Here is a 14,335-nt window from a genome sequence, read left to right as displayed (position 1 = left end):
TAGCGCTATAAATTATCGAAACGTCGAAGGTTCTGCTTTTTCATTCTTTTTCCTTTTCGAATCTACTCCGATTTCCCCGCGATGCAAAACTTATTTTAGATTGTAGTCTCGTTTCCCTTCACAGATTCGTTCAGCCGGTTGATTCACGTTCGGGATACAGCTTTTTATGTTTTTCTCGGCGTTCGTTTGGCAGGATCCCAGAAGGATTAAGAATCCGTCGAAGTGCTCCGCGTCTAAAAACCGCTCACGTACGCTCACGTTTTACGTCTTTCGAAGATCCTTCGACGTGAGCATGTGCACGGCGAACGAAAAGCGCGAACGTACGCGTGTGCGTAAAATTAGGCTTTTTAAAATGCTCGTGGTTTAATTACTCTCACGGGCGCGTCATCTGGCGATATTTCAGCGTTGGGTCGTCCGTTTACTGTTGATGGTTATATTTTTCTCACGCACGATTATTACGTCAGGTCCGCGAGCTAAAATTATTTGAAAAAATGAAATCATTCAATGATAGCGAAATGGGTACCATGGGCCAAAAACGAATAAACTACAAGCGTAATCTCATCTAATCGTCGGGTAGCTATATAAATATCGACTTTCGTTGCGTTGCATAATTTTATAACCGTTGTATATAGGGAAAGTAAAGTCTCGAATTTATCTCGCTAATTATCGGTAAAAAATTTTTTTTTTTATTTCTTTCGTCAGTCGTATAAATCGACTTGCCCGCGTCATTCGCGTACGTATGCGTACACATCTCAGTCGGAGAGTTCGAAGGATTGAATTGATCTAATGAAAATACCGAGATCGGTTGTACGAAAGGTAGTTGAGTTGTAAATTGACTACGGAGGTCGTTACACCTGTGATATCGGTTTTTAACCGCACGTTGTACGTTCGGATTTCAGTTTAATTCTGCCACCGGACGGCCTCCCTTTCGAAGGGACACCGCAAGATTCTTAGGGATTGATGAAATTGGCGAAACAAATTCCCTCGAAGGCGTTATAATAACACAGCAAAAAGTAGGTTGAATTAATTTGTACACTTGCGCGTATACGCGAACACTTCGTACAGCTATTTTTTCGCGTCGTTATATTCGCGCGAATAGTTTATTGCACGTGGTATCATTTTCGCACAATATCGCGTCGCACATGCAAATTGAACGAATAAAACGGAATACGCGAATAAATGAGAATGTTTAATGAGCCGAGGGCAACCCGATCAACGTAATTGAAAAGAAGATCTACGAAAAAAGGACGTGGTATATCAAAGTCCAAATATTCATCGCCAGGTAAATCGTGGAGACATTTTTTTTTTTTGTTTTTCAGTTTCAAAATTTACACGCTACTTCGTCGTGTAACGTACGGAGTTTCAACGTGACGATTTCGGATGCGGCCAACCGATGATCGCTTACTCGATGAATTACGATTTTATGATAATTAATATCATCGCCAAGATACAAAGGTGTATCATTATTCCGAACGCACGACACGCGCGCTGCACGTATCCAACTTCCTACGAGTCGTACTCTGTAGTATAACGGCATTCGATAGAAAAAAAATCTGCAGCGGCTCTGAATAATAATGAAACGCATTATAATAACTTGTTTCCTTGTGTTTCAGCCTTCGGATATTCGTAGTCTCCCGATTCGGACACTTTCGTCGGATATCGAATACGTACATAATTTCCGATCATCTCCCCCCCCTCTCCGGTCCTTGAAAAATTATTATTAAATATGAAGTAAGTCGAATTTAAAATAGGTATCACCATAAACGATTATCGTGCCAAGTGACCGTCAAACTTTAACATGTTCTCCGGTGTTCGGCGATGTTCACAGCTTGCGAACGCTACGAATCGCTGGACAACCGAAACCCGAAACTGGAAACTCAACACCCGTGGTTCCGGTGGCAAATGAGTTTCGTTACATCGCGCGTATGACTATATCACTCTCGATCTACGTCCGTTGCATCACCGATCGATTTTTAACGGGGCAAAAGCCTCTCGGTCTCGCAACGAAGTTACGCTCGACAAATATCGTCTAAATTTCATTGTGACAAACGGAAATTGCTCAGATATGAAATGTGAAATTCCCTCCGCCGATTGCATCCAGTCGTCCCAGACGCCAGCGATATTACCGTGAGTAATTCAATTAACGAATTTTCAATCTCTCGTTAAAATTAACGTTCGTTGAAACACGACTCGAAGGAGGTTTATAGAGAGTATCAAATTACCGCCGATATTCTCTTTTTCTGAATTGCAGTATTACAATTATACCAATAGCATCTTCTGGCCTTGATGGCAAAATGCCACAAATCTTTTCGTGTATTTTAGTTTATTAGGTAAGTTATTCAAGAATTTAGGTGCGTTTACACGCTTCCAGTTTAACGTCATATTAACTTTTGTTAGTTTTTTTCTCTTCTCTTTTCAAATAATTCAACAACATCGTAAGCCCCATCATCGAGATCGTCGGCAATTAATAGACCACGGTTTTATTTCATTTATTTAATTTTTCGTTTCTTTTTTCTTTTCTGCGCCAATTGAGTTCGCACGCGATAATAAGTAGGTCGCGGGAATGCTTCGACGATGGGTTTAGCTGCCCACCGAAGAAATCGAATGAAAAATAATATTGCACAGACACACACGTGTGTCTCGTTGTTTTTCGTCGAGCGACCGGAGATACGCGAATCCGCAATTTACGCGATTTTTTCGGGCAGATTCGATTAATTTTCTGTTTCGCAAATTTTACAGCGATACAGCGCACGAGCAATTAAACGCCGGCTCTATCTTTATTACACCAATTAATTATCCGCCTCGTCAGAATCGTGCAGCGAGTTTGTCTCTCTCGTTTTTTACGAAAATCCTTACCGATGATCGGAAGAGATAAAATCCAAGGAGAAAACAGAGATTCGGGGGTGAATAACGTCGTGGCGTTGCCCGTATTTTCAGGCTTCGGAGGACGCCGGGCCGCACCCTTCCCTCTTCCCGTTGATCCCGGTGCCCTACTAACGTCGCACGCTGTCTCCAGGAATAGAACCGGCGATAGCGACACAGCTGCTACGAAGGTATAATATACCTATGTACGCCTAGGAAGTAAGTTAATAAAAAGATGACTGGACACGAAAGGCACAGCCAAACGTCTCGCCGTAACGATCGGACGTGCCGCTATAATTCGCACTACCCAAAGATTTACGGTCTCGCATAATATCTGCATTTATCGACGGGCTTTTCTTTTTTTCATTTCTATTTGTTATCAGATTTGTGGTTTTCTTTTTTTTTCTTGCGGTTTTTTGTTTTTTTTTGCGGTGGAGCGCGATTTTAAAAATGCAGATGACAAACAGGTTCTGCAAAACTGTTTTCAGCTGATAAGAATGTTGATAAAAAAAATCATCGAATTAAAGAGTAACGAAGGCCTGAAAAATTATCGCGTCCGCTCGAAAATTAGCGAGTATCAGAGCTCGCGAGTTTCATGATGCGACCGACCCACCGAGTCCAGGGAAATAGCAATTTCTCATGAACGAAACAATTTGCAGATTAACGTTTGCGTGGCGCAATTAACCTTGAAAACGCAAACGTATATTTAAAATTTCAACTAAGGTCAAACTACCCTGCGCTTCCACGTGGAGCGAGAAAAAGGAAAAACATGAAATAATAACAATGAAACGAAAAAACATGAAATAATAATAATTCGCGAAGGTGTTATCGTGCTAGCACTAATCAGCTAAGGTGAAGTTGTACCTGTAAAATTATAAGTTTTTCAACATGCGAAGTGGTGATTCGTACGTAGAAATATCACAAGAATTTTTATCGTCGAGAAGGAATTACTCGATTCGAACAGACGCGTAAATGTCGGAACCTTTGCCGTAAAAATTCGCGAGGAAAAAAAAATTCATCGCCATTTCGTATCGAAGGGTGCAGAGGATTGACGCGAAGAAAGACGTGAGGCGCGGCGAAAGCGGGGATGAAATTAGAATGACTATAGTACACGTTGATTCACGATCCGAGTGGCGCCATTGGCGAAAGATCAGGTCACGGCGAATCGATGGAATGATAAAATACCGAGGTGGAAATTAAAGAGTCGGAAACGAGGCGAGGTGGGCGTGTACGACGTATACCCGTCAAAAGGGCACGACTTCGTTATATTTAGTCAGCGTTGGCGTGATTCACACCCCCCCCCCTCCCCGAGAAATTGATTCCTGTAATATTTTCTCGCTACAAAATTGCATCGCCGTTCTCTCGTAAATTTTATTATACCAGATCGCATTTTTTACTCGCTCGCAGGCCTTTTCAAAAACGATATCTGGTCGATCGCGCGGTGTCAAAGAAAAATCGCCGGCGAAAAATACCCACGTATCGTTAACGAACGTACGCAGCGTCGAGAGCGAACGTATTACATTCGTAACTCGTTCACGTCGCTGAATTTGATTCAGCTATCGAATAAATGGTAATTGACATAAATTCCTAGTATGATTCACCGGCGGCATTGGACCGAAGGACGCGTACAGTCGTTCGTTCGTGTGGCAAAGGGTATCGTCATCCCCCACTGAAAAACCGCGCTAGGATTGTTTGTTTGTTTGTTTTTTTTCATTAATTCTCTGAACAAACGATGAAATTTGATTAAATTCAATGAATGAAGAGCGGGAAATTCGTACCTCGCCGTACAAGAGATTGACGACCGAACAATAATCCCTGAGAAATTATTCAATGACGATGACATTCATTGTCAGTTGAAACATACGTGCAGCTGCAGCTAGTTGAATCGTTCGTTGTTCATATGGTATATCAACAAGTTGAAAATAAGTGAAATAAAAATCAAACGCGTCGAGCGCTTCCAAATAGTATATGAACAAGAGGAGCTGTTATATCACACAATGGGTATACGTCATTATTAATAGCAGCTATGGCTGAAGTGGAACTCTCATATAATATCGTTGGCAAACGTAGCGTGAAGGTCACCGACTGTGCCACTCTTGTATTTGCTCACAGAATTACAAGCGCTGCAAACTTTATACGGTTCGCCGATGCGGGTTAGAGTTTCTACGAGCTCTCGAGGGACGGAAATTTTTTTACCATAAAAGTATCTCCAACCTCCAACTGGTCTGTCTGGAATTTTTTCAAACGAAACTATAAGTGATTTTTCAACATAGTTGCTTAGTTTTTTTTTTGTTCAGTTGTAACGAGGAAATCGACTTTTTCGCGATCCCAATAATTACCACCTCGATTGTCGGTGACATTTTAAAATTACATAGTTCGTTACGCTAACAAGATTACTCGTGAACGTCGTGCGACGTTTTCATTCGCTTCCAGCTCGTTCGTTCCATGGCATCTGATCGGATTCAGGCGTGTTAGACGGTGATCGGGTCACTGGTATAATACTGTAATATACGCACAGTATGGGCGGGCAGGAATCACTTACTCTAATTATTAGATACTATAGGTCAGTGAAGCAATGAAGCCTCCGGAAGGTTTGATTCCGCCCGATAACGATATCGATGGGTCTAAAAGTAGAAGTCCTTAGGCGATCGACGCGAATCACATCATTTATATAAATATATACGTACAAAAATCCCGTGCGATTGATTCTATTTTATTTACGTGTGTAAAATGGCCCCGATAATGCTCGTAAATTTTATATAACAAACTATGGAGTAGAACGACGACGTCATCCAATCAACTTTCAGTCGAGGCTGCGATAAACGAACGCATCAATCGTTTTAACGATTCCCTCTGCATCGCGGAGTAAAATGTAACTTGACCTGCAATCAACGACCTTTAGAAAAAAAAAAAAAAAAAAAAAATCAGAGCGGGTCAAACGTGTGTCGAGTAAATCCCTTCGGCGGACGAATTTACTTGGCGTTCCGAGATCGAGCGATTTCCGGGAGTCTCGGGGCTCGACCGTTTCTCAAATATTGATAACTTTTCGTTCCAGTATCGCGACGTACGAGCCTGAAGTTGATCTCGGTGATATCGAGGGTGAAAGTGACGAATCTCTGGAGGGCGTTGGTGACGCACCACAGCCGGCCGTAGTCGTCTAAAGCGAATCCGTCCTGCCACTGCATGGTCGTGTGATCTTGACCGTAAATTTCGAGGGCTTCGGAAAACTCCGAGCCGTCCCTGGTGTTCCATCGAGCTACGGCGTCGTCCTGCAAAAGTCCCGTATAGATAACGCCGGTGTTCGACATCATCATACCGTCGGCCTGCGATTTCTTGACGCCCAGATCCACGACGTAATTGTCGATGGACGTGAACGAACGGTTCCTCAGAACCTCCACCGGTACGCGATAGAGGTGATAGCTCGACAACGGACAGTAATAAAGTTGCCTGTTACGTCCCGGCGGCGAAAGAGCGATGCCGTCAACGTTGAAGGGGACCGCTAAGGGCGTCCCGTTGACGGCGAAGGGTATCGCTCCGACCTGCGCCCTCATGGTCCTCGCGTTTCGGATTTTCCAGGACTCGTTATCTCTCAGGGAATAAACAACGATTCCGGGATCCACGCTGTCGGCGTCCGCGATAAAAGCCATGCCGCCGTTTCGATGGTCGAGAACTAGGTCGTCGAGAAGCACGGTGAGGTAAGCGACAACGTTTTTCGGAAAAACGTGAGTTCGAAGTACAGCGCCGTTATTTTTCAAGTCCAAAATGACGAGGCGAGGTGGACATTTCGCCACTGGAGTCAACCCCATTGTGTTCGTCCTCCCGTTATCGAGGACCCACATTCTGCCACGCGGATCGATCTCCACAGCCTGGACGAATTGGAAGGCATCGCAATCGCCCAGAGTTTGCATCTCCCAGTTCGGATAAGGAACCAACTCCGGAGCGTTGCGGGGATTTTCGGGTGCCGCCGAAATCACGGAGAGGCTGACCGGCACCCCCGTGCGCATCCTAGGCGTCGTGAGGTACGCTTTGTCCTTCCATATTTTGATGCCGGAGATCACGTTGTTCTCTGGTATGTATTGACCGCTCTTGACGGCGTCTCGTCGAGCTTTCGGCGAAGGCCAATCGTAGTCTATGTACTTCCATTCGAATACCGTATCGAAAGACGGGGCCGCGGATGCGAATATTACAGCCGAACAATGGAGGAGCACTGCGAATCCAAAAGTCTTCGATGACACTAATTGAAAAACCATGTTTCTCGGTAATGGGCTGTCAGAACGATTGAAGTTAAAGTCGGAGTCAAACGCATCTTTAAATATGCTATTGCTCCCATACTTTTTGACGGTGCTAGCTTAACCCCGATACGTATTTACCATTGGGTCTGAATATTTACAATAGTTAAATTGAATTTTATCATATCTCCTCATTTTTTCATTTCTTTCGACATTGAATCTCTATAACCGAGGGGTTTCGTATTTGTCGCAACTCGTTAGTGAGTTGACATGGGATAGACGACGCGATTGTGACAACTGTGTCTGTTCGGTTTGTTCTTCTGGTGAGACACCACTTATCGTTGTCAATTTTCCTTGGATAAAGACCATGAGGATATTCAAATTGGAACGGAATTCCATGTAAGGTAGGCGTAGCTCAGGTTGACATGGGAAAAAGTGGGTCATGGCGACGCCTAGTAGGTACCTATATATCTCCGCGTAAAATCCATACGCTGAGATATAAAAGTGTCGCGAACGAGGGTGAACTAGATTTGCTCATAGGGCGGACAAAATCGAGGGTGAAATTCGCAAATGGGCGAACGGTTGCTACGGTAACCGTCGGATGTACCGGGTGGCAAGAATCGAAAAAAAAAACGCCCAGATGAAATTCGAATGCGTTTGAAAAGCTCTAAATTTTACCTTGACTTGGACAGGTTTTGGTAATTCATTTTCAGGATGTAACTTCTCGCATATTCTTATTTATTTCGAGCTGGAGTACCTGCATAGGGTGCTCCGTTTTATAGTTGAAAAATAAATATGGTTACCATGTTATCGATGAAAAACAATGAAATTAGGTAATCGTAATATTCTGCGGATGTTTGGGTATTTGTTTAAACTTATGAGGTCACTAGTCATTGCCACGCGAGCGATACTCCGACAGTCTAAGCGAACAGGTGGTTCCGTTAGATAATTGACTGAACTTGTTTGGGTAGCGAAATTTTGAAAACTCAATCCAAGTGTTTGTGATTCAGAGGATCCATATTGTAGTATTCTGACCCTTGAAAATCATCTATGAATTTCTGAGCGTGCGGTTTAAAATATCGAGAGTTAGGTACATTTTTTGTTTCAATGATCGTCTGGAAATCTTTCCACCCGGTATACATTTTTATTCGAATTCTCCGCCAGACGTCGAGGGTGGAGCACCTCCTTAAAAATGTTTTTCAAAAAACGTATCGACTCATGAATTCTAATGCTCTCTGGAATGCAATAATTTTCGTCGAAATACGAGCAATATTTTTTATGTTAAAAACGAAAATGTCAATTCTGGGGTGTATAATTTTTGGGGCTGATTTGATCCTTCGAAACTGAATACGGGGAGGCAGGAAAATAATAATTTTCGCCCGGATTTCGATCGAAGATAAGGTATCCCGCAATGAAGAAAATTGGCGAGATATACCGTACTTGGAAGAGGTATTTCCTTGTCAGGCAGTCGTTCGCTATCGACCTCCCACCCCTGAAATTCAACCGTCTAATTTACCGCTTCGCTATATGTCGTTATATTTTCGTCGTCAAACGCGTACAAAAATTTTCCGATAATGAGTGCAGGACGTTCAGTTTTTCGAGGTTGTTGAAACGTTCTACACGTGATGGATAGAACTAAGGCAAGTTTTTCTCATTTCATAATTCCGAGATAGTTCGCGTAATCCTATCTCAGCGTGTGAAAAACATCGCGTTAAATTTTCATTCGTTAGAACTTTCCGTTCGGAATTCAGCCGACATTCATTTTTGTGTGGTTCGTCATCGAATTTCAAAGAACTTCCAGAAAGAACGTCGCTGATCGAACAGTATTTCTTCTCGTTTTGTACTCGAAAGTTTTTTTTTTTTTTTTCTTTTCTCCCAAAACGATTATCGAAATACCGAGGTGGGCATTATAATTTTGTGAATTAACCAACAGGGACGTTCATCCGAGGGACATCTGCAAAATGCTCCGAAGAGGAAGCTACTGTCGAAACTGTGGGGATTACAAGGAGGTATAAACGGTCGTCGATATCTCGTCGATTTCCTACTCGTTATGTACGGGATGGCTGGTTTGCTCGGCGACATTGGGATATTGGTCGAAGTTCCCCTCCTGGTGAAATCGGCTCCCGAGGGTCCGAACTTACCCTCTTACACGGCCGCGGTCCTAGCGATAGCGAATGTGGCTCCGATCTTCTACGTTCTAGTTAAAAAATTCTTACCCCGATACTGTAACGAATTCATCTGGATATCGACTTATCTCGTTATCGCAATAATATCCATAGGCATACTGGCGCTCTTCTACGATGTAAGTTCGACGATCAACGGCAAGCAACGCAGTATCGTGATACTGATAATGGTATTTATATGCGCCAGTATCGGGAACTCGAGTTCCGTCATCCTGCTGCCCTATCTCCAGAAGTACGAGCCGAGGTATTTGCCCTCTTTTTTCCTCGGCGAAAGTCTAGGCGGACTAGTCCCAGGGATGATAGCTCTCCTCCAAGGAGTCGGGAGCGATTCCTCTTGCAAAGACGAATCCGCCAACTCCACCGCGACGGATCTCCCTGACGATCTGACCCCGAATTTTCCGCCCGGCATCCATTTCCTCATACTTTTCATTCTGCTCGTCTCTTGCACCGCTTCGTTCTGGCTATTAGAGTACGCGAGGGCCAGAAATTTTTTCGACACAGGCGACAACCTGAACGGTTACGGTCAGGTACCGTTGACCGAGGAATTCGTCGGCGCCCACAAGCCAACGAATACGGATACGGGGATCGACCTGAACGGAAGAAACGAAGTGGAAACTCTTTCCGAACGCAGAAAGAAAAACCGCACGAGGATATACATTTGTACGTTGGTCGCATTGACGTTCTTCATAGGTCCTGGAATCGTGTTTGGTACGCAGGCGTTCTCCTGTCTGCCCTACGGTATCGCCGCTTATCACCTAGTGTTAACTCTGATGCAGTTCGCCGGACCCGCAGCTTTCGTTTTTGGCTACTGTCTGTCCACCCCGGGCGTACGGGGAGTCACCTGGATCTTTGCCCTTATATTTGTGCTCTGCGCTTACATAATCTGGTTGGCGTTTTCGTCCCCGAATCCGCTTTGGCACGACGAAACTCGTGGCGCCGTACTGTTGGTGACCGCATGGGTGATCGCGTACGCTTTGATCGGTTACATAAAATTATCGATCGCCGCTATCGGTCGGCGAGATCTCGGCGAGGACGCCCTTTATCACGTAGGTTTGTCGGGTCGGGTAGGGATAGTCTCGGGTGCCTTCGTCAGTTTCGTACTAATAAATTACACGTCGGTGTTCACGCCGTACGGAAATTCGTGCCCGTAGGAATAAATATTTCACGGCTGATTTGTTCATCCTATGGATGAGCATGTGTGATATGTTTATTGCACGTCCGTTTGTCATGTTCGTTATAATTGTCAAGCGTCGTAAAATATCTACGATTGCACGCGGGCGAACACATGTCGACTGATGAAATTACTGGTATTGGCGTTCACTTCGTTAAAATTCGTAGAACACACTTTATCGACGAGTTATCCTTAGAGAAATTTCCAAGGTCCTACGTTACCTTGTCACTTAGTTTTTCAATTATTCCAACTTGCGATGCGAGATGAAATTCTCTATCTGCCGATAGATTCTTACACCCGGTCTGTTGTGACGAATGGAAAATTTGCTAATTTCTTCCAGTGTAGTAATTTAGCTGTATCACTTTTTTGTTTCACGTAATTCTATTTCCGTATCCGGTATTTTCATTATTTCGAAAATCGTTTGTACCATCGAAGAAGAATTCGAATAAAATTCATGGATCTCAAATAAGCGATGTGAAACGATGCAATTTTGGTTGGACCAACGAGTAATCAGTAGAGAAATTTAGATAACTGATGATTTGTCGGTGAAACGACGAGCAGTCGTGGAAGTTGTTCATTATCAGACCGACCACAGCACTAATTAGCGTCGCTCAAAGTCAGGTGTACGGTCATCGTGCTATCGAAGTGACATTTCGAATCGCTACGACGGAATCACCATCAAATTTTTAAAGAACATTCGCTGAGCCAATAAAACATTTTTACCTCGAGTCGTTTGTTGTTATTTATTTATCACAGTTGTATAATAACAATGTACTGATAATGTTACAATAATAATTGGTGAAAATATCGTTTGAATAAGAGAGACAAAATTCAATGATAATATCAAAATCAAGTTCTGAGTTTATTGAATAATTGACATTGAATAAATGATGATCGTTATACCTAATTGATCTTGTTCCTCGGAATGATGAAAATAAGTAATTTCTTAAAACTGATACGGTCAAACTAACGCCTCGCCGGATATTCGTCAATTTTCAAGAGGCCGCCATCGACCAGATCAAACGAGTAGATAACGGCTACTCGTAACGTTTACCTTCGAGCGGCAGACATGTGATGTTACGCATGTTTTCCCCGATCATTACAAATGAAATACGAATTAAACTCGGACCTTGAAATTTCCCTGGGCATAACATATTGATAGACACAAGTTCGATGAATTCTTACGATATAAATACCTATATCGGTAATTTCATTGCTCGTCATGACGCGCCTGCGTATAATCTTATACTTATACTTTGTCGTGCGGAGTAATTATAGCTTGTAATGAATAAAGTACGATTATCATGAACATTATTCAATTTGAGGTATTGCTAATAGCTCGAGGCCATATTTAGCCTCACGCTCCGAATAACCGTAAACAATACTATGGGCACGCTTTGTACGGCGTGAATATCGACGTGTAATTTATCAGTACGAAACTGATGAAGGCACCCGAGACTATTCCTACACGACCCGACAATCCGACGTGATAAAGTCCGTCCTTGCCGAGATCCCGCCTACCGATAGCGGCGATCGATAATTTTATGTAACCGATCATAGCGTACGCGACAACCCATACGGTCACCAACAATACGGCGCCACGAATTTCGTCGTGCCAAAGCGGACTTGGGGATGACAACGCCAACCAGATTATGTAAGAGCAAAGTAGAATGACAACGGCGAAAACCCAGGTGACTCCCCTGACGCCCAGGGGGGGCAGACAGTAGCCAAAAACGAAAGCTGCGGGTCCGGCGAACTGCATCAGAGTTATTACCAGGTGATAGGCGGCGATACCGTAGGGCAGACAGGAGAACGCTTGGGTACCGTAAACGATCCCAGGGCCGACGCAATAGGTCAGTCCCACCATCATGCAGATGTATATCCTGGTGCGGTTCGTCTTCGCGCGTTCCGAAGGGCTGTCCGTTTCGTTTCTCTCGTGCAGCTCGATGTCCGAGTCGTTGTTGGACGGCTTGTGAGCGCCGACGAACTCCTCCGTCAAGGGTACTTGGTTGTAGCGGTGGGGATTGTTGTCTTTTTCGAAAAAATTTTTATCCCTCAAGTATTCCAATAGCCAGAATGCCGCGGCGCAGCATACGGCGAGTATGAAAATCACGAGGAAGTGGATGCCGGGGGGAAAATTCGGGTCCGAAATATTCGGGAGATCCGGTTCGGTGGAGTTGGAAGAGTTTTCCTTGCAAACGGAATCGCTCCCGACTCCCTGGAGAAGGGCTATCATCCCTGGAACCAGTCCGCCCAGACTCTCGCCGAGGAAAAAAGAGGGCAGATAACCCGCCTTGTAGTTACGGAGGTACGGCATGAAGATCAGGGAACTCGAGCTCGCGACGATGGAGCAGACGAAGAGGGTCAGGAGCAGCACGATGCTGTGTATTTTACCGTTCACCATGCATCTAACGTCGTAGAATAACGCCAGGACGGCCATGGCGATTATTTGAACAACGAGACAACCGGATATTACCGAGTAATCGCTGCAGTATTGGGTAATGAATTTTTTGAATACGACGTAAAATACTGAAATCATGCTGGATAGGGATACCAAGACTGCTATGTAGGCCGGTAATCTCTGACCCTCGGGAGCCGATTCCACTAAGAGAGGGATTTCGACCAATATTCCAATTTCGGCGAGCAAACTGGACATCCCGTACATAACTAGAAGGAAATCAACGAGATATCGACGACCGTTTCTATTTTCTTGCAAGACCCGCAGCTTCCACAGAAGTTTTCTTTTCGATGCGTCCTGCAGGTGTCCCGGCAACGACCGCTCCTGCAAAACCATTCAATTTTTATATTTGTAAATTGGACTGTTAGCCGGTCAGATAAAGTGCCGCTCAATTGGAGTTCGCCTAAAAGTAATTCCTGTAATTTTTGAACGGCAATATAATTCGAAATGTTTAGGAGTTTTTTCTACGATAATTATGGAAACGTTACGGATAATTGGCTTTCGTTAATTACGCTATATTGCGCGGGTCCGTTCGTTCGAAGTAGAAAAAAATGACCCTATGATTATCTCACAAATTAACAAAAAATTTTCATATCTCTTATTTTGTCTGTAACGATGCAATGAGTCGATTAATTTTTCTTTTCTTCAAAATTCTGTTCAACTTTGAAACAATTTTTGACAATGGTTTTAACGGAGAATTTACACTTCCAATGAAGAGAGTTCGATTTAAACATTAAATTGTCTCCAGATTGCGCGAAGAATTACCGAATTCTTACCGGTGAAAAGAAAAGCGGGTTCAATTTTTCGCGGACGTTACAGCTATACACTGATTTTCAGAGTCGACAAAGAACGAAATTAAAATCGAAAAAATCATTCTCCTCGCAGTGAGATTATAGATCCTCGAAGATACACGGGATGTCAGAAAGGATGACGAACTACAAATTTGAAATAACTATGAAAAAAAGAGGAGTGCACTGGTAAACTTACCTCGTTATTATTCATAGCTAGTGGAACGGTTCAACAACTTCGAAATACTGAACGTCCTGCACTCATTACCAGAAAATTTTCGTACGCGTTTGACGACGAAAATATAACGACACAGCGAGGCAGTAAATTAGACAGTCAAACTTGAGGGGCGGGAGGTCGATAGCGAACGACTGGCTGACAAGGAAATACCTTCTCCAAATGTACCTGTGTCTCATTTCGTTGCGACATGCAACATCTAGGCCCGAATTATTATTTTCTCCTAACTCCCCACATTTGGTTTGGGGGAATGGAATCATCCTTGGAGAATTGGCGTCCCAGCGGTAGGAGTTCCGCAGTTTCACATCTTTGCGGTGAAGATGTTTAGATGCAACCAGTTGAAGGATAAAGCTCCTGTCAAATCTGATAGGGTGAATTGTTGTAGGGATAATATTTATTCACGAGCTGC

General features: G+C 43.7%; 3 protein-coding genes across 15 annotated transcripts in view; 1 reads left to right on the top strand and 2 right to left on the bottom strand.

The window, feature by feature from the left end:
* Nucleotides 1-11,173, top strand: part of LOC105685444 (solute carrier family 52, riboflavin transporter, member 3-B-like) — a 31,434-nt gene extending 20,261 nt beyond the window's left edge. For 9 of the 13 annotated variants that reach the window (XM_048652905.1, XM_048652907.1, XM_048652915.1 and 6 more), the window contains 3 exons: nt 5,918-6,557; nt 6,619-6,881; nt 9,025-11,173. In XM_048652905.1, coding sequence (XP_048508862.1) covers nt 9,142-10,425 — 1,284 coding nt within the window. In that variant the 5' untranslated portion in view covers nt 5,918-6,557; nt 6,619-6,881; nt 9,025-9,141 and the 3' untranslated portion in view covers nt 10,426-11,173. Of the gene's footprint in view, nt 1-1,674; nt 2,128-2,937; nt 3,054-3,078; nt 5,086-5,917; nt 6,558-6,618; nt 6,882-6,983; nt 8,732-9,024 lie in introns of those variants that run through there. The other 4 variants (XM_048652912.1, XM_048652913.1, XM_048652917.1 and 1 more) reach the window with 4 other exon arrangements.
* On the bottom strand, nt 5,835-7,112 carry LOC105685296 (major royal jelly protein 3-like). The gene has a single exon (XM_012399271.3). The coding sequence runs from the start codon at nt 7,110-7,112 to the stop codon at nt 5,835-5,837; it is 1,278 nt and encodes a 425-aa protein (XP_012254694.2).
* LOC105685445 (riboflavin transporter 2-like) lies at nt 11,172-14,040 on the bottom strand. The gene is made up of 2 exons (XM_012399516.3): nt 13,891-14,040; nt 11,172-13,227 (listed from the first exon to the last, which is right to left on the bottom strand). Exons 1-2 carry the CDS (start codon nt 13,903-13,905, stop codon nt 11,830-11,832), a joined length of 1,413 nt encoding a protein of 470 aa, XP_012254939.2. The 5' UTR covers nt 13,906-14,040; the 3' UTR covers nt 11,172-11,829.
* Nucleotides 14,041-14,335: the final 295 nt, after the last annotated feature.

Source organism: Athalia rosae, chromosome 3 (genome assembly GCF_917208135.1).
Source record: "Athalia rosae chromosome 3, iyAthRosa1.1, whole genome shotgun sequence".
NCBI lineage: Eukaryota > Metazoa > Arthropoda > Insecta > Hymenoptera > Athaliidae > Athalia > Athalia rosae.
Note: the sequence above shows the minus strand (reverse complement) of the source record. Positions and strands in the feature narration are given on the sequence as shown.